The sequence below is a fragment of the Caenorhabditis briggsae genome (genome assembly GCF_000004555.2).
Source record: "Caenorhabditis briggsae complete genome, chrX, whole genome shotgun sequence".
In the NCBI taxonomy this organism is placed as follows: Eukaryota; Metazoa; Nematoda; class Chromadorea; order Rhabditida; family Rhabditidae; genus Caenorhabditis; species Caenorhabditis briggsae.
The window spans coordinates 215,287-240,393 of NC_013491.2; the positions used below are offsets into that span (position 1 = coordinate 215,287).

At 36.6% G+C, this 25,107-nt stretch overlaps 6 protein-coding genes across 6 annotated transcripts in view; 2 read left to right on the forward strand and 4 right to left on the reverse strand.

Annotated features, from left to right (window-relative positions):
• Positions 1 to 1,375, reverse strand: part of CBG08089 — a gene marked incomplete at both ends in the record, with an annotated part of 5,352 nt that extends 3,977 nt beyond the window's left edge. The window contains 5 exon segments of the mRNA XM_002643178.1: positions 347 to 490; positions 538 to 738; positions 782 to 946; positions 979 to 1,178; positions 1,222 to 1,375. Of these exon segments, the coding sequence (XP_002643224.1) occupies positions 347 to 490; positions 538 to 738; positions 782 to 946; positions 979 to 1,178; positions 1,222 to 1,375 (864 nt within the window).
• Positions 1,376 to 5,307: 3,932 nt separating this feature from the next.
• On the forward strand, positions 5,308 to 7,994 carry CBG08090 (the record flags this gene model as incomplete). The annotated part of the gene is given in 10 exon segments (XM_045238680.1): positions 5,308 to 5,478; positions 5,618 to 5,741; positions 5,792 to 5,909; positions 5,957 to 6,159; positions 6,341 to 6,681; positions 6,730 to 7,053; positions 7,101 to 7,327; positions 7,340 to 7,569; positions 7,639 to 7,764; positions 7,810 to 7,994. The coding sequence occupies 10 exon segments, from the start codon at positions 5,308 to 5,310 to the stop codon at positions 7,992 to 7,994; spliced, it is 2,049 nt and encodes a 682-aa protein (XP_045093659.1).
• A 380-nt stretch (positions 7,995 to 8,374) lies between these two features.
• On the reverse strand, positions 8,375 to 9,667 carry CBG08091 (the record flags this gene model as incomplete). The annotated part of the gene is made up of 5 exons (XM_045238681.1): positions 8,375 to 8,784; positions 8,830 to 8,915; positions 8,958 to 9,037; positions 9,081 to 9,386; positions 9,431 to 9,667. The coding sequence occupies 5 exons, from the start codon at positions 9,665 to 9,667 to the stop codon at positions 8,375 to 8,377; spliced, it is 1,119 nt and encodes a 372-aa protein (XP_045093660.1).
• A 264-nt stretch (positions 9,668 to 9,931) lies between these two features.
• On the reverse strand, positions 9,932 to 11,638 carry Cbr-sel-12 (the record flags this gene model as incomplete). The annotated part of the gene is made up of 7 exons (XM_002643181.2): positions 9,932 to 10,200; positions 10,251 to 10,469; positions 10,519 to 10,608; positions 10,693 to 11,012; positions 11,061 to 11,270; positions 11,343 to 11,533; positions 11,585 to 11,638. The coding sequence occupies 7 exons, from the start codon at positions 11,636 to 11,638 to the stop codon at positions 9,932 to 9,934; spliced, it is 1,353 nt and encodes a 450-aa protein (XP_002643227.2).
• A 1,766-nt stretch (positions 11,639 to 13,404) lies between these two features.
• Positions 13,405 to 14,331, reverse strand: CBG08093 (the record flags this gene model as incomplete). Its single annotated transcript, XM_002643182.1, has 2 exons — positions 13,405 to 13,593; positions 14,242 to 14,331. 2 exons carry the CDS (start codon positions 14,329 to 14,331, stop codon positions 13,405 to 13,407), a joined length of 279 nt encoding a protein of 92 aa, XP_002643228.1.
• A 3,336-nt stretch (positions 14,332 to 17,667) lies between these two features.
• On the forward strand, positions 17,668 to 23,348 carry Cbr-mab-7 (the record flags this gene model as incomplete). The annotated part of the gene is made up of 9 exons (XM_045238683.1): positions 17,668 to 17,889; positions 18,135 to 18,224; positions 19,312 to 19,414; positions 19,455 to 19,706; positions 21,909 to 22,052; positions 22,517 to 22,838; positions 22,884 to 22,990; positions 23,072 to 23,250; positions 23,298 to 23,348. 9 exons carry the CDS (start codon positions 17,668 to 17,670, stop codon positions 23,346 to 23,348), a joined length of 1,470 nt encoding a protein of 489 aa, XP_045093661.1.
• Positions 23,349 to 25,107: the final 1,759 nt, after the last annotated feature.

A 25,107-nucleotide genomic window follows, 5' to 3' on the forward strand; every position in this document is an offset into this window, starting at 1 on the left:
TTTTTTTATTGCATCAAAAATTTTTTCGCTCGTGTTCACTGTTTTCTTCAAATTTTCCGATGTATCTGGAAGAAAAATTGACAAAAACCTTGAAAAATCTTGAAAAAACCGAAAAAAAAGTGAAAACGAGCGAAAAAATTTTAAAAGTTTGAATTCGCGCGCTTTTACTCACCGGGCGGCCTAGAAAAAACCTCGTCCCTAAGGGCTTTCAGCGTATTTTTTGATGCGTTTTTCTCGATGAAGGAATTTTTTTTGAACCTTTTCTTTATTTTTAAGTCAATCTACATGCATTTCTGCACATTTTGATGCAATAAAAAATTTCACCGTACACCACCTTTAAACTTACCTGACTCAGAAACAGATCCAAAATGAAAAACACCATTTGCAAAGGAAACTTGGCAGTGAAAAGAGTTAGAAACCATTGAGATGCATACATATGAGTTTCAATGCCGATATGCTCCAAATGAATAGACAGTTCGGGTATGTAATCCTATAATTTTAAGAATATTTCTGAGCTCACTGAGAATAAAAACTCACTTTCAATAAAGCTGTGAGCTGAAAGAAACGCAAATGCAGGTTGTCGAAGCCCAACTTGAACAAATCTCTCAAGCCATAATTAAACATGATTTTGACAAGCGTACAGAATGCTTGTTCTTCTGGCATGTGGAGCAACAAACTAGCCGCCAAAAACGACAAACCTTGACAATATGATACTTCTTCGTCATACAATGAGTAAACCTTGAATCAATTAAATTTCATCAAATCATTTTTTATTACTTACTTTGCTAATTTTGTATAAAGACTCTTGGCCTTTTCCTCCAGATTCTTTGAAATAGTCATGTGCTGGGAACGTGCGGTGAATGTCTCTCATAATAACTTGCTCTGATGGACAAGGCTGGTTCAAGAAATCAAGATACTCTTCGACGAGATCAGGTTGGTCGATAGCCTAAAACATGAAAACTAATTTTGACAACTTCACAATTTCACATTTGCCAGCAGCTGCCAAACGTGTCCTCGAAGCTTGTCTGGTATTCCATCAAGCACTAGCTCTGATATTCTTTCAGGTCGATCACTTTGTTGATCCCAATTGTTTATCAACTGATTCCACAGCTCGAGATGCTCCTCTTTACATTCCTGAGACACTTTTCCTGATCCGGATAACAACGGCTCGTCACAATCTGAAATTTTATTTGGGTTACATGTTCATTTGGGTTGGTCTGCCTGATTCATCATCACCAGTCGGATGCAATAGTTGAGTAGGCATTCTTGACGGACTTTTGCCCAAGTTTTGTTTCAAACGTTTCCTCTCACTGTCTGACTCAAGGGATATAAACGTGAGCTTTCGGTCGTTAAGGTCAGCCTGATCGAAGTTTTTCTGAAAATATAACTTTTTTTATGATTGTGTTTGCAATTTCACGAGTTTTTTTTTCTGCTGATACGATTTGCAATCAAGCGTGTATTGCCCAAAGGGCCGTGAGATTTGTCTATTCCAAACAATTTTTTGAAACAATATGTCTAGACAATACAGTGCGTTTCAATATTATACGTCCACTCTTGTTTTTGGCCGTAACTTGAGAACCGGTTGAGATATCAATCTAATTTTATTAAAATTGAATTCAGAGCAACAAATTACATCTAGAAAACCATTTTTGAGAAAAAATATTGAAAACTACTCGAGATACAGAGAAAAATCTGAAAATGTGACATTTGCAACCGTTTCAAAATTATACGTCCACTCTCAGAATCAATGCTAAAATAGAGAATAAAAAATATTTCAATACTTTGTGGATGAACCTTTACCAGCAATGACATCGAAGAGACGATTTGGCATCGATTTGATAAGGTTTTGGATGTATTGGGTGCTCTTAGTCTTGAACTCCTGCTCCAGCAGACTCCACTCAGCAATCAGCGCATCCCGAAGCTCTCCCATACTAGCATACTTCTTTCCATGGCGGTAAAGACGACGAACCAGCTCGCCCCAAACATTTTCCATCGGATTCAGATCTGGAGAGCAAGCTGGCCATGGCAAGACATCGATGTTTTTCGATTGGAACCAGTCCAAAGTGGAGCGGCTGACATGGATTGCAGCATTATCTTGCTGAAAAATGAACTGGCGGCGACTGAATCGACGACGAAACGGGATAAGGTGGTTCTGGAGAACGTCTTGGTAGTCTGTGGAGTTCATTCGACAAGTGGTGAAAGCGAACTCCAAGTATCCAGCCGAAGCAAATGCTCCCCATACCATCAAACTGCCTCCCCCGAAATTCCTTTTGGCAAAAACGGCTGGATCCTTCCGCAAGTCGTGCCAGTACGATTTGAATCCGTCGGGTCCATCAAGATTGAATTTTTTCTCGTCCGAAAAAATTACCTGTAAAAGATAAGATAATTTGGATAGATAATTTTAAATTTAATACCTTATCCCAGTTGGTTCCCATGTTTTTTCGAGCGAAGTCGAGACGGCGAGTTTTGTGATTGTCAGTGAGCTTCGGAGCAGGGCGCATGACTGCTCTTTTGATGTTTGGATCATCCTTAAGAGCCCTCCAGATTGTACACTTGCTCACTCCAAGATTCAGCTCTTTTTTGATATCATTACAAGACTTCATGGTGTTTGAAGCCACACGAACGATTGATCGTTTGGCTCTTGAATTGAGTTTTGGAGGACGTCCAGCCTTGTTGGGTTGATTGTTGCGGGTCCGGTTCGATACAAAACGATTAATGCAATCGTGGGAACGATTTAGATGTTTCGCGATAGCCCTGTTGGTCCAACCAGAGGTTTTGAACGCGTCGATGAAGGCTTTTTCAGCATCAGTGAGCAAATGGCCACGAGACATGTTGAAAAGTGGAGAAAAACAAGGAAAAGCATAATGAAAAAAGTTTCTCACATTGGCAGCAAAAAACAAAACTAAATTCAAGCTTTTCCGGCTCCGCCAAAGGTCAAGATCGACATACCTTTGAAGTGGACGTATAATTTTGAAACGGTTGCAAATGTCACATTTTCAGATTTTTCTCTGTATCTCGAGTAGTTTTCAATATTTTTTCTCAAAAATGGTTTTCTAGATGTAATTTGTTGCTCTGAATTCAATTTTAATAAAATTAATTGATATCTCAACCGGTTCTCAAGTTACGGCCAAAAACAAGAGTGGACGTATAATATTGAAACGCACTGTACAATAAACAATGAGAAAGAGAGAAAAACTATCAATAACGCAAGAAAACCAGCCAGAACAAATGTGATTGAGAAGCTGAGAACAGATTGCGACAAATGTTTTCTTTTGCTGTCTGATTCTCTGCTCTTTTCCCCGCCTCGTGATTTGTAAGGTTTTCTTCTATCTCTATTATCTATCTCACAATGCAATTTATTGGTTTTTGTGCATATTTATTTTTCTATTACCTCTAAAACCAATGTGAACTCTTCCGACACCACTGTTTGTGGGGTTTTATAGAAACGTTCATGTTCATGAAACACTCGTGACATCGCCTCCATTGAGAATCGAATTGGTTCGCTAATTTCCATAACAATGACATCCACAGCAACGGTCATGAACACTCTTGTGTCTGAAATCAATTAGTGTGTAATTCACACAAGTAGAAGGTGCGTGATTCATGTCTATGTGTGTAATAGAACGCTATGTCTGATTGAAATCAATATAACATATGCATACCTCGTGGCGTCTCTGTGTTCAACACTTCAAACATGTGTACTCGCGGGTCCCAATTGGCCTCAATCAGGAAGACGGCTGAATCAGAGCCTGAAAATTGACTGCCTTACCATTGCTTTCAACTAGTCTAACCTGTCTCGTTTCTCTGCATTTCAAGTAGCTGTAAGTCTGAGTGTCTCAGGTTTCTTCCAGCCGCTAGTAGCATACCAAAGCATTTTTTGATATTTAACAAAAATCCTTCCACCTGAAAAAGAGCAAAAGTTAATCTTCTCAGTGCTTAGAAAGTCACACCTGTTTTAACTGCACCACAATTTTTTTCTCTCGGTCTCTCCTCACTTTGAAAACCCCGTTATGCTGCGGACACAACTTCCAGTTAGGCTTTTCCATTGTTCCATCATTTTCTTTAATTTCCAAAATGCTCTCGAACAAGAATTCCATTCGGTTTGGTACTGCTGGCACGTTCTTATTAGAGAATGCGTAGGAAAAGCAATACAGCGCTTTGGCTGCAATTTCAGATTTGCTGGCTCGAAAAACGTGACATTGGTGTAGAACATCTGACTGATTGTTTTCTCCTCTGAAAATAAAATTATTAACTCGCGTTAAAAAAAGAAAAAATTTTAGAATCTGATTTTCATTACTAAGAATATTGCTTACACGTTAATCTTTTGCGTGAATGAAATTCCAAAGCAGTTATTTTGACATGTTGAGTTTTCTCCTCGAATGCAGAATCGAATGTTGACTAATGAGAACGACGATAAAATTTTTTCTTGTGCGTCTATCAGCCTGAAAACTTTCATATTTTTTCATTATCCGTGCTAATAACTCGCCTCACTGTTCCTGATATATTATGAGGAACTACTAGAGTGACATTAACTGTTTGGGCCCCTTTTTGCTCGTCGAGCACCTGGTAAAAAAGAATGTTGAAATGGAATTATCTGTGTGTAAAAACACACCTTCATTAGTGCCTTCATTTCATTGTCATTGTCATTGTTGACCAGCTGTGAACATCCTAGATATTGAACCTGAAATTAGCAACTCGTTAGTAATTTCATGCATTTGTTATGAAACTCACATTTGTGAACTGTGTAGCTTCCGTGAAGTCTCCGAATTTCTCCATTTACTGATGATATTATGCAGCCTTGAAAGTTGTACTCGTTTAATAATCTGGAAGAAACTCGGGTTTGAATAAATCGATGAATTTGCGCAGCAAATGAACGGGGAAGACACAAGAAACAAAACAAATACAAAAGGTCATCTCAGGAATTTAAAAATAGGTCATCGAGAAATCGATACAGTCCAGAATCCGGAGGCAAGGCATTTAGAGAAAATATGTTTTGTATAAGTTGGATTGACAGAAAATGAAGAAAAATAGTCACAAGAAACGATAAACAACTACTGTGTTTTTATTTTTCTTTCGCACCCTCTCTCTTGAGGTGTTCTCTCGCCTGCATGCCTCATTGAGTGTGCTGTTGTGTATGGCCTTATGCGTGCAGTCCGGCGGGGCGCGTTTGCAACACTCCTCAACTCACTGTTTTCTTATGCGCGTGACGAATATAGTTTATTCGCGCACGTTCCTTATCGTTTTCTTCTTACTCAAATTTTTCTTATATTTTTGTTCCATAACTAATAAGTTCCAATTCGTTTCAGAATGATATCAGAAGATGACGTGGAATATACAGTAAAAGAACCGAGTTTGAAAGATATAGATGAAATAGTTGAGACACACGAAGAAGGGTCAACAGATGGCTCAGTCTCCATTGCCGCTATTGAAGTACAAAACCAGACAAGGAAAGAGATCGAAATTGAGAAAGAAAATGTCGTGAGTTCAAGAAGCTAATGAAAACATGTATTTGGACATCTAATTTCATCTAGAAATTCCTGATAATTACAAAAGTGTGAAAAAAATCTGAGAAAACATCGAATTTGCTTGTTTTTTTAATCACACTCTTATATTTCAGACAATACCAACGCACGATCGTCAAAGTTGGACAATGCGGCTGATTTCTTCAGATAGTTTTGACGCTTCAATGGCAGTGGAGTATATGAACTCAATCCAAGATAAACCTAGCTTGACATTTCTTGGTGAGTATGATTCGCGCTCTGAAATTATGGCTTCAACTTTTTTGTTTCAGGAAAACGGCTTTTCGATTTGCCCGAAAAAGACTTGGATTTTTACTTGCCTCAGTTGATGTATCTCTACGTTACAAAAGTAGACGCGGCTAGTGTGTCCCATGCTTACATTGAAAAAAGGTATGATATATTTCGGTGGAAATTGTGGAGCCAATTTTTATTTTCAGACACAAAAACGATGCGCAGTTCACTGTGTTCTGTATTTGGCTCCTCAACTGTTTCACGAAAAACATTCCGAACAGATATGAAAATCACGCGCTCATGCTGAAAAGCTTGTTGAGCAGGTCAAACACATTGGGAACATCAAACACATCGGAAAGTTTAAATATCTTATCTTTGGACCGTTTGGAAGAGACAAACTGGACAGTTGGTGAGTATCAAAAGTTGAAGTGATATCTTAAAAAAGACATGAAGTATTCGAAAATAGGATACTACTTTTATTGCGTTTATTAGTTATTTATCTTTATTAAATGATTCAAAGTTAAACCACAAAACTCGCTCATCCAGAAGTCGGGCAAACGCTTCTCTTAACGATTTTGAATCATTTTCAGGATCCAATTACGGGAGAAACACTGGGAGCATTTCGACGTATCATGCATCTTCGACTCTTTCATCTGACGTTGATTTGTACGAAAAACCTCGTTTTGGCCCAGTCACATCTCAACTTCTCAACAATCAGTTGAATTTTATCAGCAGACTGGTTTTCATTGGTGTGAAGCTGACGGAGCAGCATTTGTTCAGCTCAAAACAGGAGAAAACAATTGCATTACACTCTGAAATGAACATGCTGAATTCCATGCTTCCAAGCTCGGTTTGGATTCCATTTGACTTTGAGAACACAATTTTCAATCTTTGTGTTAACGAAAGTGCGGTATTAAACAGTAAGGAGAAGGTGAAGGAAACATGCTTAGTTTTTTTTGCAATAGTTTCTTGTGTTCAGGTGCCATATGTGTTTTTCGCTGAAGTCATTCGATCCTCACCCCACTATAACTCTAATTGTAACATTAAAACGGCAACCTCTCTGAATCAAAAACTGAAGCATTCCGCCAGCAATAATATATTGATGAAAAACAAGAGTTATCACGATTCAACAGATCCATCTATTGCTGTTTTTGCTGAACCTTGGTCAGAGAAAAAATCGCGAATCCGAGAATCCAGTCGTTACGAAAATCATCAAAAATGGGATTTGATTCCAGTTATTGTAAAAACTGGCGACGATTTATCACAAGAAGCATTTGCTCAACAACTTCTTTTCACATTTAAGGTAAATTTGCAAATAATCAGTTCTAACAATCGCCCAACAAATTCCAGGAATTATGGCGCGAGGAAGGCGTTCCACTTTATCTGAGGCCTTATAAAATTGTGTGCATCGGATCAGATGCGGGACTCATCGAACCGGTTCTTGATACTCTATCACTTCATCAGATCAAATGTCATCTCACCAATCTTTTCCGTACAAACGGGAACACCGCCACCCCATCGTTGAAAAACCATTTTGAAAATGTATTTGGACCTGTGAATAGCGAGACTTATGTGAAGTAAGTTTGAAGTTTTCTTCTAGTTCAGATTATTTTTTTCAGTGCACAAAAGAATTTCATTCAAAGTACTGCTGCATATAGTTTGGTTAGTTACTATTTGCAACTGAAAGATCGTCACAATGGAAATATATTACTGGACATGGAAGGCCATTTGATTCATATCGACTATGGTTTTCTACTATCATCATCGCCTAGAAACTTGGGATTTGAGACTGCTCCGTTCAAGTTGACAACAGAAATTAGTAAGTGAAAGCGCTTTCTGATATCTTATCGGCATAATGAAGTGAAAAGCAATTTGAATTATGTTACAGTTGACGTTATGGGTGGAATAGACAGCGACATGTTCCTCTACTATAAAAGTTTACTGCTCCGTGGGCTTATGGCTGCCAGAAAACACCATCGTCGAATTGTTTCACTTGCTGAAGTTATGTCTGCTGGTGAGTTTAGCAAGGAAGGAGATTACTAAAACTGATGTGTTACAGGATCCAAAATGCAGTGTTTTCGGGCTGGGCGTGAAACAGTTCGTGCACTGGAGGCTCGATTCCATGTCAGCAGTACTGATGAACAACTCCAGCAACTGGTCGACACTCTTGTGGAAGGTTCTCGAGATAGTTACACAACACGGTTTTACGATTCATTCCAATACTATACGAATGGAATTCATTGAGTCAGTTTGCTGTTGGCTAGTCTTTCATACTTTTTAGAATCTCATATCTTGTTTATTGTTACTGTCGTGATGATCAAAAAGCATTTTCCTGCGCTTATCAGAACTTTTCGCTTTGTCATATTTTGTATATTTGATGAAGTTTCAGTGATTTGCAATGAAAGTTTTATATTAAACCGGAAACTTTTTATATTAAACTTTGAATGAGTTTAGCTATTTCAATTCCTGTTTCAGTAAACTTCTAAATGAGCAAATGTGTTAAAAAATCGATTTATCTGAGGAGTATACTTTTTTTAAACGTATAGTCAGAAACAAAGACAATGTTATAATTTATTTTGATAACGATGAGATGTATTTCAAGAAACATGGTAATTAAAAAAATACTATTTCTCTCTATCAGTGTCAGCATCGAAAAACACATTCACTACGTCGACAATGAACTCTGGATAAGTCTTCTGCAGAAAATGACCTTCATTCGTGAAGTTGGCAGTGATGAATTGGTCTCCAGATTTGATATTTTCCTGTATTTTTTGTTTCGCTTTTTCTGCATCGTCCTTGTTTTTGATAATATAGTGATTCTTATTCGAAAAATACATGGCAACTTCTTCTGATTGATGCTCATCGATAAGAAAATCTTTCGAGCCATACCCGTAGAACACTCGTACATTTGGCTTATTTTTCAAGTCATCGATATTCAATTTTTGTTCGTCAAAGGCAAACGTTTGCATAGGTAAAATGGCGGCAGCGGCAACTTTACCGTGGGACACTCGAAGACCAATAACATCGTTGTAAACTGAAACAGATCAATCATTACGATTTTCATGACGAATTAACGTACACCAGTGCAAAATTGGATGAAGGATCATGTTGATTGTTGGGTTGTGACGTTTGATCAAAGATATGATGAAGTTGATAGCTCCCATTCTAAACCAATTTTGTTAAAAAAAATTTTTTTTTCTTGTTAACCTCTTACTAATTCCTTTGTGCGGAGCGAACCCAGGAGAGTTGATCATTACTGCTCCTACTAACGGCCAATTGCTATCGTCCTTAAAAAACAGATTTTGCAGGCGTTTCAAATCCCTAGCTTACTGATAGCTCACTGGTCATCTGCAATGCGTTCTCTCCACCTCGCGAGTGGCCCATAATCACCAATTTATTGACGTTTTTCAACTCCAATTTTTCCATCAAACTTTTCATGTAGGAGTTCCGATCTTTATTCGTGTAGCTGTTGTGTAGACCACCACTTACAAACTCTGATCCCGGATAATTAGTGCTTATCATGCGAATTTTTTTCTGCTCGAACAATAATTTCATATATTTGAAATCGTTATGAGTTCCTGGAGAACCTGACAGTGTGACCACTGTTCCTTTGGTGCCGGCAGGGTCCCCAATATCCTACAGAAGTATATATAGGTATGGTATTGATGATTAGTACAGACCACATATTTTGACTCGACGGTAGTAAATCGATCCATGGCTTCACCCGTTTTATATGTGACATTGATGACTTTCATGTACTCATTCAAATCGAAGTAGGTAGTACTTCTAGCACTTTTTTTCCTAATCTGAATCTGAAAAACATCAATGTCCATATTTGATGCTTGATCACTTACACTAGCTATATTTCTAAAAATAATAATGCGATTCCGTGTTAAAATATTTCTTGTAGCAAGCATCTGAAATCAATAAGGTGCGTTTGATTAAGAAATTATATGAAATATAAAGCACCTGTCGACAAAGGTTAGTCAAAAAATATGTTAAACCAAAGTGTTCAATAATAATAATAAATAACTTTTATATCGAAGCATTTTTCGTTTGATTGTTATGGAATAAACATGTAAAAGCGAAGTCGAGATCAAGGGGAGAAGCTGATGATGCAACAATGTTCAAAGAATACAAGAAATAAATATTTTGATCTTATCAGAGACTCAGAAAACATGCTAGTATAGGAAACTGTTCTGGGAGACAAAAGTGACAAATGGGGTGATAATCCAACGAGTACAGAAATAGAAAATCAAACCGGAGAATATGGAAATTGGAAGAGCCGGTAGAGCACGCTTGAAGACTGCAAGAAGAACGAGAGTGAAGCACAACCCTATGAGAATTGCAACGTAGCAAGCGATTGTAGTGTTCCAGTCAAAGTAAGATGACGCTTTGCCAAGAAGAACAGAATAGAAGATGAAGTCACCGAGTCCTAGTTTGACACCTCCTGTTGAAGTATTATTTCAGTTTCATATTCATAATTCGACTGAAACTTACTTTCTTCCTGGTAATCATCATGGCGAGGGTAGTTGAGATGTTCTAATTGTACTGCAGGGGTACGTCGTTCAATCCTGACATTTTGCGGCTGATTTCTAGCAGCTGGAGGAGCCTCCTCAACTTGGACTTTCTGAGGAATACGTTTCACCGCTGTTCGTTTGGAATCACTTTGCAGTCCTGGTGCAAACCCAGTGTTGCCAGCAGATGTAGATGGAGCGGCTAAAACATATATATTCATTCTATGTAACCGTCGCTGTTCTATACTCACCTTCAGTGGTAGCTGGTTGTTCGCTAGTGGTTCTTGACTCTTCTGGATTCTCGAGCGCGGTGACCAGCACATACGGATATAAGACTCCAGCTGAAAATTCAGATGAGACACAAAAAAATGGCCTTGTATTGGCTTTCCTACAATTGTTACTGAACCATAAAAATAAAAATTTACATGAATATATGAGAGCTGGAAAAATTGGTTCATTCCTTTCTTGTGCCGTTTCAACCAAGTATCTCAGTGGTCCTTTTGGAGTGAGCACAGCGACAAGATCCCAGACCGATATGACAAACAGCACAAACCAAACTGTCCATTCTGGTAAGTATTTGATGAATACAAGAGCCATCAATGCTGACATTGTGATAAGGTAAAACTGTTGCAAGCGTAGTGGGCCTTTCCAGTGGATACACATCATACCCAATACTCCATAGTTTCCAAGTGCAAACAAAATTGTTACTGCAGACGGAGACACATCGAAGCTTTTGAGGACTTCTCTGAAAAACAAATTGTTTGTCATAACGAACATTTGATTGGGAACATACTGAACATAAATTGTTGTGAACAAGAATAGCAGCAGAAAACTGCTGATTATCAACCAGCCGTGGATTAATTTGTAAAATTTGTACTTGTAGAACACGATGAGAAGAACTGTCATGAAAACAACAACACAAAGCATCACAAGAGCATTTCCGAGCGACATCAGTCCTTTTTCCACAATACTGTCGGTCTCTTTGACAAATGGAGTGTAAAGCCTGAACTGTTCAAATTAAACTAATATATTTTATGCAGGTAAACTAATAAAGTGAAAATTCGATAAAACTTACAAATGCCTTCCATTATTCTGACTGTAGAATGTGATAGTATTCATCGTAAAAACTACAAGCGCCATACACAATGAAACTGGAACAAATAAGTGAATAACATGAGATGCTCCGTATTTCAGTTCGGCTTCTTCTACTTGATTTTCTTCCTCTGGCCTACTTCGGTTTGAGATTAGATTTGTGCCATATGTTGTCTGGAAGAATGGAAAGTTTTAGCGTAAAAATATTTATATCAAAAAACTCACAAGCGTCTCAGTGACTGTTCCTCCTCCATCAGGTGGATCTCTGTTAGAAGACATCTGAAAAAAATAAGTTAATTCGTCGAACGTATTTTTCTCCCGCAAAGAAGGAATAATGCAAAAACCGAAACATCGTACATCCAAGAAACGTTGAATAGAAAAAATGGAAAAAGTTAGGCCACGTCGGCCACAACCAGACGGCCATCCGCGCGTCATCAACAAGAGAGAAAAATGAGACAAACAGAAATGAGTGCCAGATGTGACCCGTTGGCTGCAGTCGTCAGTCTGTGTGAGTGTCAATTGTTCCCCCCACCACCTCCTTCACTGTCTCCGTCTCCACGTTAATAACCTCTTCTCGGTGAGCGTTTGTGAGCGCATAGTGGGACGCTCTCTCTATGCGAGTGAGTGACCCTGTGTCTGTGTGCGAGTGAGTGACCCTGTGTCAGAGAGAGAGAGAGAGAGAGAGAGAGAGAGAGAGAGAGAGAGAGAGAGAGAGAGAGAGAGAGAGAGAGAGAGAGAGAGAGAGAGAGAGAGAGAGAGAGAGAGAGAGAGAGAGAGAGAGAGAGAGAGAGAGAGAGAGAGGCCTATTCCAGATAAAACGGGCTTCTTCCAGCAAAATGACAGCCATGAACTGTTTGTCCTTCAAAAGTCAATTGTTGAAATTCTATTTCAGGACAGTACTGTACTGAAATAATATCATTTCGAAAGTGTAGACGTTTTTCAAAAAGCTATCTATTACTCTTGTCTGAAATCAATGAACGTTGAGAGCGGATATCTCGTTAAATTTTTTCTTAAAGGCCCAAGAGCGAATACTACCGTACTTTCAGCTTATTCTAAGTATTACGTTTTTATTTTCTGAATTTTCCGACGATTTTCTTCGTTTTTTTTCTATGTTAATCTGAAAAAAATACTTTAAAAACTGTGAAAATCGTCAAAAAATATAGAGGATAAAACATATTATTTAAAAAAAGGTTCAATGTACGGTATTATTTTCTCATGTGCCTTTAAGAAAAATTTAACGAGACATCAGCTTGTAACGTTGATTTCGGACCAGAGTTATATTTAAAACGATTTTTTTCAATTTTGTTGAAAACGCCAATAAGATCAGTTGCCGGAATATCCAAACATGCATTATTTGCCTGCCAATTTCATAGGGTTTATAGTCACATTATTGTTATCATCGATACCGATAAAGAATTGCAGAATAATGCGGCAAAAATTAAGTACAAACCGTGAATAGTTTGTGTTCTATTCGCAATAATTTAGATCTTTCACATTATGTTTCTTCGTTTGAATTCTGAACATTTATTCATTAAAAAAATGACAGCAAATAATATAATTTATACATTTTGTCTATAGCAAAAAAGCTGTTTGTCAATGTAAAAAACATGAACTGGAATCTTTGATTTTTTTGCATTGTGAAAAATTTGACGACAAGCAAAAGTTGGGAATTTCTAATTTTCATTTTGATTTGATTATGTCTGAGAGCCAATGATTTGCGAATCGTTGAGCATTTGAACTTTTATACATCTTGGTCCAATTGTGCCACGTTACGGTTCAGTTTCTGCAAATGAGTTTTCAGTAAATTAATGAAGTTTCTCGATTAAAACAAAGAATTCGAAATTGTAACAAAAGTTTGGTTGTAATATGGGTAAATTGAAAAAAAAAACCAAAGTCTACAAACATGCGGGTTTTTTGGCTAACAAGAATATCAAGAATACATCATGATAAAATTTCGGAGGATAGGCGTAATTACCAAAAATAAAAACATTGCTCCTGTTAAACTAACGTAATTTTTTTTTTTTCAAATTCCGAAAAATCTTTCTTCATACATTAAGCAACATGTTTGTCGATCTCTTCTGATGAGCGGCGTTGATGGTTCCTCGTTTCTGACGAGCCTTTGTGCAGCACGTATTTCCTAATGCGTTTCTCCGAATGACACAGTAGTCCAGCAGGAGGACAGCAATTATCAAGACTGCACAAATAACAAAGGACCATATTGCCCACATTGGAACCTGAAAAGAATTCAATATAAATTAGCTTCTGAAAAAAACTTCAATACAAAATCTACAGTATTTTTTTCGAAACGCATTTTTTCTAGAAATTTCAAAGAGTGGTACTTTCTGCATATGTACATATCAGATAGCACACCAGAAAATTAGAAAATTGCAAATCATAAATCCGTATAACCTTTTTTTTGTTAAATTTGTTCCATATCTTGCCTCATAGATGTTATTGATTTTTGAAATTTTCATACTACAAAAAACGATAGTTGCAAGTCTCGGGCCGGCCCGTCGTTTGTGCAGACGCTGACTTTTTTGAATTTTTCAAAAAACATTTCGATTTTTCAAAAAACATTCGCTGTGGGCAAACTAAGAATAAATTTTTTCAAAAATATAAATAAAAACTACCTATAGTTTGACTACTTTCTAGTTTTTTTTTCAATTTTGTTAACCAATGTAAAAAACATCCTATTCTTTTTTCAGCTGTGGGAGGCGGGCCAAGAAAATTTCTCCTTCGGCCCGGCCCGGCTTTTTGCAACTATGCAAAAAACTGGCCAATCAGAAAAGTTGAATGAAAAAATTAGACTAATAAAAACTTTCCGTTTTTATACCAGTTTGATATCGTTTTTCATCTTTCAGTCCACAAAGAAGTAAACTAACCCCTGCCAATCCATTTTGTACAGTGCTAGAAATGTATTCGTGCGGATACGAGTCTGGCTCGCCGAACTGACCACTATGATAGCTCTCCATCTGTTCAACTCAATACCATTCTGGAAAATAGTCTAATTTTAGTTTTTTTGAAAAGGACTGAATTTATACACGCGTTTCATTTGCGAATAAAGTCAGGAAACGGGCAACGAAAAGCTAGTGAAACTACTTATCGCGCTCAAATGATTTTGAGCATGAGAGAGATAGAAAAATAAGTGTTGCATTCCAGTGAGCGAAAAAAACAAACTGAAAAAAAAATTTTGATAAGTTTTTTGAGCTTGTCTTCAACCCTTTAAAGGAGGCCAGACTGTTGAACTCATGACAGGCAGCTCAGGGGTACAGCGCCGTTACCGGCGGAGCTACGGGGGCGCAAAGGCGCCTGACGACCGATGGTCTACATAAGCGCGGCGCGATTTCGTCCCCCGAACTGGCCCCGAAATTTTTGCTGTCTCGCCTCCTTTAAATAAAAAAATGATTGCTGATATGGAAATAAAGCTTGCAGAACAAAGAAAACCCCTCAGAAAACAGAATTTGGCATAAATTCATTCGAAATAATTTTTTAAAGCTTTTCACATTTTTTGTACAAGTATTTTTCAATCTAACGCTAATCAGTAAAACCTAAAAAAAATCTATCTTACAAACAGAACTTCTTAGTTTAATCATATGTGGATGAGTGTAAACGCTAACAAGGGGATAATTCCAATTCCCCAGACAGTGCTCAATAAACGAGATTCAGAGGAAATGCGATAAACACTTAGTGGAATGAGATGAGCTTGAAAAAAGAAAATGGAGTGAGTGGAGTGGCGGTTGTTTACCAGCTGAAAGAAAAAAAATCTTCTACAAATTTTCCCACTGACGTCAGGAATAAAGATCTTTCGGCTTCCTTTTTAGGTGGAAAATTCGATGATGAAAGGAGAAGGACACTTTGTTAATTTAAACTTTTTCTTGACATCATTGAGGTCAAAGGCGTTTGCGCTCAGATGTGTAGAAATGAAGGCAATTTTCTTCTTGAAATTGGCATTTCTTCTGCTAGCTGTTCATGTGTATTGTAACCGAAGTTTTTTTTTTCAATCCAGAACTTGAATGATACTATTTGTTTCTGGAAGTTAAAAAAGGTACAGTAACTCAATACGATGCACTGAGCAATAGTACTACTGCCGCGATAAAAAATAATTGGAAATTAATAAAAAAAGACCTGGTCTTCCGGGCCCCATATATCAAGCTTACATATGCGAGTTAGAAGAGATTTGAATCATGTGATACTTTTTTCCTCCTCTTTGGTTCTTCGCTGTGGGCAAACTAAGAATAAGAAGAAGAAGCAGAAGTAGCGACACGCACATATATACACTCAGACACTGACAAAATGCAGGTTTTCTTCATCTCCTTTCTAAGCTCACCACTCGAATGTCGTCTTTCGTTTTCTCGCATCTCGTTTACTTTCAATTAATGTGTCCTGCCATGCTAATATGGAATGCGAATGAATTTTTTTCTCCTTCTGTTGCTGCTTAGGCGACAAAGGAGAAGCACAAACACACCCGACATGGCTACTACTCCCATTGCCCTCCTACTACCACGTTTTACGATTCAATCGAAAAAGGATGTCAAACTATTGGAATGAAAGAGAACAAAGGAAAACGGAGTGAAGGCAAGACAAAGAAGAGCATTTCAATGGTAAAAGTGAAAGCAATCATTTGCGCATTGTTATTTGAAAAGAAGAAATGGAACATTCCTTTAAAATGCGTCTTGAAATTTTTCGAAAATTTGGTATCCAAATTAAGCCAAATTACGACCGTACAAAACTTATTGCTTATTTGAGCAAGCGAAATTTTGAATAGTTATTGACGACTCCAATGAGTCAAACGAAGTATATATGCATAGAAACATTGTAGAGTTTGTAGTTTTGTAAATGAACTCAAACAAATAAGAAAAGATTTTCGCCAGTTTTCACGTCGAGTACCCATCAGTTAAATGAAAATTGAAAGAAGAAATTTGGAAAAAAAGAGACATTCCCTCATCAGAACTAAACGCAAGAAGCAATGGTCGGGAGAGAAATGCATAGCGAGAAAGAGAAAGAAAATGCATGCAGTCACCATTTGCCACACACAATTAACCGAGTTAGCCCTAAATTTGCTGAAAAAAATAGCGTGAAACGCAGAAGCGTTTTCTTTCTGAGTCTGCTCATCGATTGTGATGGTTTCAAGGGACTAAGCAAAAATGGAAATAACACGTCAATAGTACTTTTAAAGTTCAGTGAAAAGTTAAGACAATTGACTGAACGAGTTTTACAAAGGAAAACACAGAAATCCTTGTTCATTCATTTATAACTATTTAATGAGAATGAACATAATTTTACAAACGTGAACATTCACATAACATTTGGTTTCAAGATCATTTTCTTTTTCGCACATGGGAATACGATTATATGTTTGTTTTCAATGTGATTGGGCTCCAGAGAATATGTTTATCGAGCATTAAATCTATCGAGTGAAAAATGAACAACGAGCATCTCACGTTTGCTATTGATATTTTTCGAATGGTTATTGTCATACAGGATTGGTTAACTGAGCACAATGTGGTTCAAATGAGTCTTCCCAATTCATGAAGGTGAATACAATTAGCACAATAAATGACCGGAAATAAAGACGAATACTTTTCAGAGCGCTATAAACCGGACACAACCATGAACAATAACAACAGTACTACCGAACGATATTTAATATTCTATGCGAAGAAAACAACGCCTCCATAAATTTTTTCAGCTTCTCTGCTTTTTTCCCACAACTTGTCGTAATACCCAAGTCTACCAATTCAGGACTCTACCAGATATTTTGTTGATTAAAAATTATATCATTTTATAAATCGCTATATGTGTTTTGTTTTGTGTGCATTCATCCGAACCATTTTTTCATAAGCTACCAATTCTAGAAGATGTTATGCATTTTGTCTCCATCCACTTCTTCTCTTGTTTTTTTTTTCACCATACCCTCTATTCACGTTTTTTTTTCTAGAGACCCTGACTGGAGTTTTTCTGAAAAGAATGAAAAGAAATTCTAGAAATTGAGTTCGTGAATAACGTATTTGTGTAGATGAAAAGAACACAAGAAAGGGAGGCGGAAATTGAATGAGTGTTTTTCCGCTTCAAATCAAAAACAGCATTTCGATGAAAAGGTGGATGCCTGAAAACTAGCATTGCTTAAATTTTCTTCAATTTCACCTATAGAGATGTCACATGCTGTTCCAACAAGAGTAAAACTTTTCTTAACCAAGTGTTTAACAAAACCCAAGTCTTCAACACTTAATTAACTAGTGAGATTAATTCTAACTCTTCCTATCTTAACGTTTTTCTTATTCCCTTTTTTTCGAATAGTTTCGTTTCAGATGCTCCCCATTAGTAACAATTCGAGAGCTTCCAAGGATCAATCAGACAACATATCCCATAAATCCCAACAATTTCTCACATTATCCACTAACTCCAATTATATACAACATGCTTTCAACGATTCGGCCACTGAGCAGTTTTCCGGATCTCGAAATTCGTCGGTATCCATCAACTATCCAGAATTGAAGGAATGCGCAAACGATCTACTCTTGCCAAGCCATGTAAGATTTAAACTCATTTTAAGAAATTTAACGAAAATTTATTGCATCATGAAGAAATTTGAACTCGCGAATGTTTTTGGAGTTTATTTGAACGTTTCTTACTTCTGATATCTCTTCAAAATCATTCAACCATTCAACACTGTATCAATTTTATTGCTCCCAAGGAGTTGTGATTCGGAAGTTTATAGATTTCATAGTTTGACATGATCACATAGAAAGCACCAATCATCGCTCATCTTTTTCAGTTATTGCCCCCCAGAGACCCATGCACATCTCGACTGTCAACATCATCTGCTTGGAATAGTATTCGTCTTTCGGCTCTCTCGTTATCTCGCGTGAGTTACTGACAGAAATTAGTCTAGAAAATGCTAAAAACATCATTTGCTCATCAAAAACGTAAACTGATCTAGTTTTCATACATAGTTCTCAAATGCACTCATGTCATGAGTGTTTGTGACACATCTCCACTGAAGTATTTTTGTTCTTTTTTCTCCATCATCTAAAGAAATGAATTACCGACCTGGTAAAGATAGTTCAAATCACCTACTCTGGCGTCAAGCGTATTCTCTAGAAAACACACCTCACAGAGCATACAATAAATGTCAAAACCGCTCACCAGCTGTTTTGGTAAGTAAATACGCTCACGAGAATATTGCTTATTTTCCTATTCCTGTTTAATGGCGCATATGGGACAGAAATTTGCAGTTCGCACTCGAAATCTAGCTGCTCCCACCTTGTTTTAGTTTTTCAAGTCGATTATTGTTCTGCATTTTTTTACATTTCAATGGGAATTGTACTATCTTCTTCTTGAGAAGAATATTCTGAAAATTCAGGCTTAATTTCGACAAAAGAACAAAAACACATTTGCTCCCTTTAAAAAAATTTGGCTCTTTATGATAAGGGGGGGGGGGGCATGAGAAAAGGGGGCCCATAGGTAAAAATGTGGACTAAGTTAAGATATATCAATTTTTCAAGTTTTTTATATGTTTCTATGAAAATTCCGTACTTTGCGCTCGTTTCCACAAAAAATCATAATTTAAAAAAATTTCTGTTTAGGCCGGTTTTTTGCATGAAGAATACTATATTTTCCATTATAACTGCGTGATTTATACTTTTTCAGCTGATGTTAGATTAATTCATGCTTAGTAGCAAAAAAAGTAAACAAAAATGTGCAAAAAATGATATCAACTGAAAATTTTAAGAAATGATGAAAAGTGTTCAAAGTTCAAAGTTTTAATGGAAACAGTCAATAAACTTGAAAAAACCGGTAATTCTCAACTCAGGCATTATTTCTCTACTTGGGCCCCCCCCCCTTTTCACCTAGGGCCCCACCCCCCCCCCTTTTCCCATGGGCCCCCTTTTCTCTTGTCATAAAAAGCCAAAAATTTTATTGTAAAAACATTCAAAACGTTTACTTTTCAGGTCTTCTTCCTGAAACCTTGCTCAAAACACAAATGCTGTTTGGGTTGCATTTCGCTTCGAGATGCCATTCCTCTTATATGCACTGTTGAAATATTTTCACTAGGTACTGAAAATTGGTAATAACTAATTTAACTTAGTTTTAGTTCTTTGTTCCACAATCGCGATTGATTTTTGGATCAATAATGGCAAAACATTTTTTACAATCAACTTTGAGGGGTATGGTACGGAAATTGCCCTGGGATACTTTGCGTTTGAGATGTTGTCAGTTTGCGTTATACGTAAGTTTTTTAGTCAATGTAAGACAAAAATTAGAACTTTCGAAGATTTCAGTTTTTACATTGACTGTGTGGAAAAGAAGGCAACGGAACTGGTATATAGTGCACATAATTTGGCAGGTTAGTTTGATCTCTTTCAATTCACATTTTTATGATCAAGTTTGTAGTGGACAATTGTGGAGCTGTCTGGGTTTTTTATTTACATTGTTGTCAATTGGTCCCGAAATACTGAGGACCACAGCATATTGCTGCCTAGTGCATTTGTCCTGATTGGTGTTACTTTGTTTGCAGCATTGGTTGAGATTTGGTGGTAAGCCTCCCAGATCTTTTGCAAAACATAAATTTTCTCAGGCTCATTATTTTTGTGGATGCTATGTTGTTTGAAAAAACTAGTGATTCATACGGAAGTAGGCGAACATCAAACGAGAACCGCGAAGATTTGGAGTCAGAATGTTCAAACAGTCCAACAATAACCCGACCAGATATCATGATAACTGAAAATTGTGAAATCGTGATCTGAAACGTTATTTTTTGATAAACTTTCAAATAAACATAAGACACAGGAAGTATAACTTCTTCGATCTCTCACTGATGCCAGTTTCTTCTTTTCAAGGTTTTGCGACCTGTTGTTGCCAAATGTTTGTAAATCAGAGATAACTAAAATACATCCAAGATATAGGAGACAAAAATCAAATTTACAAAATCGTCTCTCCTAATCCTACACTTTCTCTGAGGTGTTCCGTTACGCAACATGTCCTTTTTCCTTTTTTGTTTCGCGCAATAACCGGATTTTTGATGTTCGAAAAAAAAACTTGAAACATCGAGTTTTTATATCCAAATGGTTTTACTTCCTTTGTGGTCATAAAATTTCACATGATGATAGTTTTAGGAAAACTTGAAAATGGGAACCCAATTTGTAATTAAAAATCAAAACGGTACGCTCAGGTACAATTACTTTTGTAGTATTGTAAACTGTTCAATACAACAACAACCAGCGCATCAAATATATTTCAGCAAGACGTACAGTACCGATCAATAAGATATGTACTGAAAACTAAATAACTAGGATTTTCTTAATTCCGTGAATGCATACTTTTCAATCTCAGTCTGTTTTACACCTTCCAAATTTTTCAAAATGATCGGAAACTTGACAGTCGAGCTCCAGACTCCTGAAAATGGTCAAAGTCGTTTAAAAAATACGTTTTTAATATTCCATTGGACAGAATTGTATGTTCTACCAACAATATAACTTATCAGTACTTTATGCCAAACAATCTGCACCTTTTTCAGATAATAATTTTTTATTAGTTATTTCTACTGTGTATCTGAAACAATATCTCAGTTTCGTTTCGTTGCTTGTCCAATGTATCATTTCAAAAAGATAATAGAACTATGATTGATTACACATCAACCCAATTGAAAAGCGCGTTTCTCGGGAGACCGCCGAGGCCTAGTTTTCATTTTCGAATTATTGAATTCCAGTTTGCCAGAATCGTCATCGTTCGGAACGAGGAACACAGGGATGACGAGGTGGTATGGTGTAGGAGAGGAATAAAGAAGAAGAGAAACGTCAAAGTGTGGTGGAGGGGGTGTAGAGCCGGTTGGAAAACGCCGAACAAGGAAAGGGGGATCTGTGTGGGCATATTCGCTGTGTGATCGTGACTGTTGGCCGTCGTCAACATCTACGTTCATTGCATATACAATACAACTAACGTTTCTTCGTTTGCGGGGAAATCCTGAATCTGGATTTCGCATCAGATCGCAACAAGCCGCCACCAGATGAACATTACTAGTATCCTGACGTGTCTCTTTCTTTGCTTATTTTTAAGAATACCAGCAGGTGTGTTTTTTTCAGAGAAGCCTTTAAGATTTATGATTGATGTTTATAATTCTGTGATAAAGCGTCAGTCCTAATTTTGCACTATCAGCTGAATTATCTCGATTTTTGAAAGGGATATTTAAGATGATTTTTTTCAATTTTTGCCTTCTCATGACAAATATTTTGTCAATTGATAATTGTTCAACATAGCTCACCAAAATAGAATTATCTATCTCAAAGTGAAATTACAGGATCAGCTTTCTATTAAACGAAATTCTCTATACATATCGTCTTCCATAAGATTGTGAAAGTTGTTCATTGATTTGCACTTGATGATAGACTTTTTGCAATTTTAATCATGTTTTGAATTTGGAACTTATATATGATTATTATTTATCATGATAATGGATCACTGATCAAAATAAATACCTACTGACGGTTAATTAAATTGAATTCAAAAAAATTGAATCGTCTGCAAACTTTAATATGTCCTTAATTTTCAGTTGGCTCCAAAACTACACAGTTAGTTTACAAGAGGTTCACAGAGGAAACATGTCAAAATGATCCGTGTCTGAATGGAGGAACATGTACACCTGGAAAATTATCATGCACATGTTCTCAAGGATGGATGGGCAGATATTGTCATAGTAAGTTACTCAATATTTGTATCGTATTTATTATAGGTTTACTTTATCACGGATAAAACGTGTAATTGTGACATGTGTCAAGATAGGATTAAAAATTTTTTTTTCAAAAGTGTTTTTTTTTAATTATTGGCATCCGATTTTCTCATTGTGTTGTTTTCAACTAAATGGCATTTATTATTTAAAAAGTCAGAGGGTTCATACATACGTTCATATACATATCTCTTCTCGAAAACCGGTATTTATTTGGAAATTCAGGAAGTTTGGGCTAGTTTACTAGAGGAAATTGTAGTATTCCAAATGAAAAAATATTCAAGGATATTTTTGTTGTTTGCCACTTTTAAAAAAAATTCTCCCTAACCTTTTTACTACGTTTTGGACGGAAAAAGTATGATATGAAACTTTAATAGAGAAAATATGACTGCACCAAACAACAAACTGAATATGTGGTGACAATTTTTTTTCAGGAAAGTGTCGTAACATCTACAAAAGTTGTGATCGATGGGCAGTGGAAGACAAGTGTCATACGATTCTGACTCAAACCAACTTTTTCGATGTCAATTGCGCAGTTTCTTGTAAAATGTGCACGCCGGACGTGAACTATGTTGCTCCGGAAATTCCATTGGCTCCTGCCTTGGAGCCTATGCAATTCTTTCTAGGAAAATGGCACTCTAGGGCCTCGAAAGGACTACGTTTCCCTACGGACTTATATGATACTGAGTATGAAGAAATTATCGACATTGCTCCAGCAAATGTTCCAATGTTTGGGCCCCCATCTCTCAATTTTACGTTAGTAGCAGTAAAGATAATATAATTAAATACGAATATTTGCAGAAGTACTTCGTGGTTTGCAGATGATACTAGAGTTATGCATGGCTTTATCACACTTAAACCAAACTCTTTCCCTCCAGAGGTTGCCATTCTCAGTACAAGCAATGAAGGTAACTGATATATTAGAAAGCTTACTTTTGCTGAATATAATTTTTATTTTTTTATTTTTTCACAGTAATGTTTTGTTTGAGGTTTGAACATGATTGAGTTGGGAACTTTAAAACATCATGTGCTCACTCTGAACGTTTCATACATGCAAGTACACCCCACCATGGATAGCAAGGTGCTGCCTTTGGGAGCGACTAGAAGGCTAAGAAGAGTAGGAAACTTGTTGGAAATGACAGTAGCTAAATTATTCAGCGAAAATAAGGTATTTGTGGAATACAGTTTGTTATGTTTGAAAATAATAGTTTTCAGGTTTCTCAATTCAAAAAGATGTTCAAAAAAATTGCCGATTATGCTTTTTAATATACGAAATTAATAATTTTTTGGCCGAATATGCACTTTCCTAGTGGTCTAATGTGTCATTTTTGATGTGATAGTTTTTTCCTATATTGCAATCATATTTTTGTGTTTCATACTAAATAAAAACTTGAAAGAATGACTATATTTTTCAGCGGATGGTTTACTTTTTGTAAGGAGAAAAGACCATACAAGCTTCCGCTTATGGCATTTTACCAAACGCCATCAAAAAAGTGAAAAAGGAGATTAACAGCTATCTTGCGTCGCAGGATGTCTTCTTCGTCATCTTCTTCGACAATTGAAAAGCATTAGATATCCAGTTATCGCCTGTTCTGCCGCCACCCCGTTTCTCATTCTCTTTTCGTTTTTTCATTTCTCGCTATCTGATTCTCGATTGATCAATTAGCTCCTCACAAAGTGTTTTATCCAAGTTTTAGTTTGGCATTAGGAGTTTGAAGAATGTTTTTGAATAATCGTTGCAAAAAAAGGAAACTCCCTCATTGTTATTTTTAATGCAATACTTGTTCAACCCTAACACTGTAACCTTTCTCAAATTGTATCCATTTGTCAACGAAATAGAATCTCGCCGTAATTCAAAAAAATCTCTTTAACTCATCTATCTCACTCGGAAAACTCACTCGGTTTATTTAGATACAAGTGGCGCTTCGTGAGATGTTATTTTTTGTTGTGAGAGCAACGGCCCCTTTTTCTGTAACGCTGTTTGCGAATCCCATTATATTTACCTTTTTGTTATTTTACCTTCTCCGATTTATTTTCACACCATAATAACAATAATAACATATTTCGAATGCGGGTTCTAGTTTTGAGCTTTGATCATGTGTTTGCTTAAGTTTTGGGCACTTTTCAAAAGGTATACATGGTGAAGAAACAAAGTTTCGGAGAAAGGCAACTACTCGTGACGGCTTCTGCATATATTTTTCTGGTTTTTCTGTTGTGAATATGACACCGCCGACCTGCAGTATTCTACAAACTCAAAGTGTTATTTCATTCGTTTTTAATTCGAGTCAATTTGAGAATTCGAATTTTTTTTTCGACAAATTTCAGAAAAATTATTTTAATTGCCTTTCTAGAGATAATTTTTTTCGATACCCATATCATAAAAATGTAGAATCTGGAGATTTATTGGCTATCTCGAGTAGAAATTCGTGCTTTTTTCGGTTGACCGTATCCACTTGACTGATCCACTTAAATCGGTTCGTTTGTCGTTTTCACCCTACCCGCCAGGGGGTCAATAGTTTATTTTCGCAATTCGAATTCCATTTGACTCTGATCGAACTCAATTTTTTCAATTTCTGAAAACCTTTTACGTCTTATAATCTAATAATATTTTGCATTTGTGTATAATGATCGTAGTGTAAGTACATTTCTGGATATATTGTCTATTCTCACAAACCAAAAAAAAACTTGAATTATGCGAATATTATACACAGCATATGAATAAAACTTTATTAGGAATTGTAAACATTACAACTTTCTTTGTAACTTAATGCATTTCTTTTTATACCAGTCTTGGCCATTCTTTCAATGTTTCACATTATCTTCTTTTATTCCACCACCTCTGCTCACATTGTTTCTCAAAGAAAGTGCACCAAACCCATACTACAGTTCATCTTTCAACATAAACAATGCTCTCGTAACGTTATTCGCAAGATTAACAGAAAGCCGTAATGTTCTGGGAGATCTGTGAGAATATATGTTTGCATACCGGTATAAAAGTTACGCTTACCTGCGCTCTTCACCATCG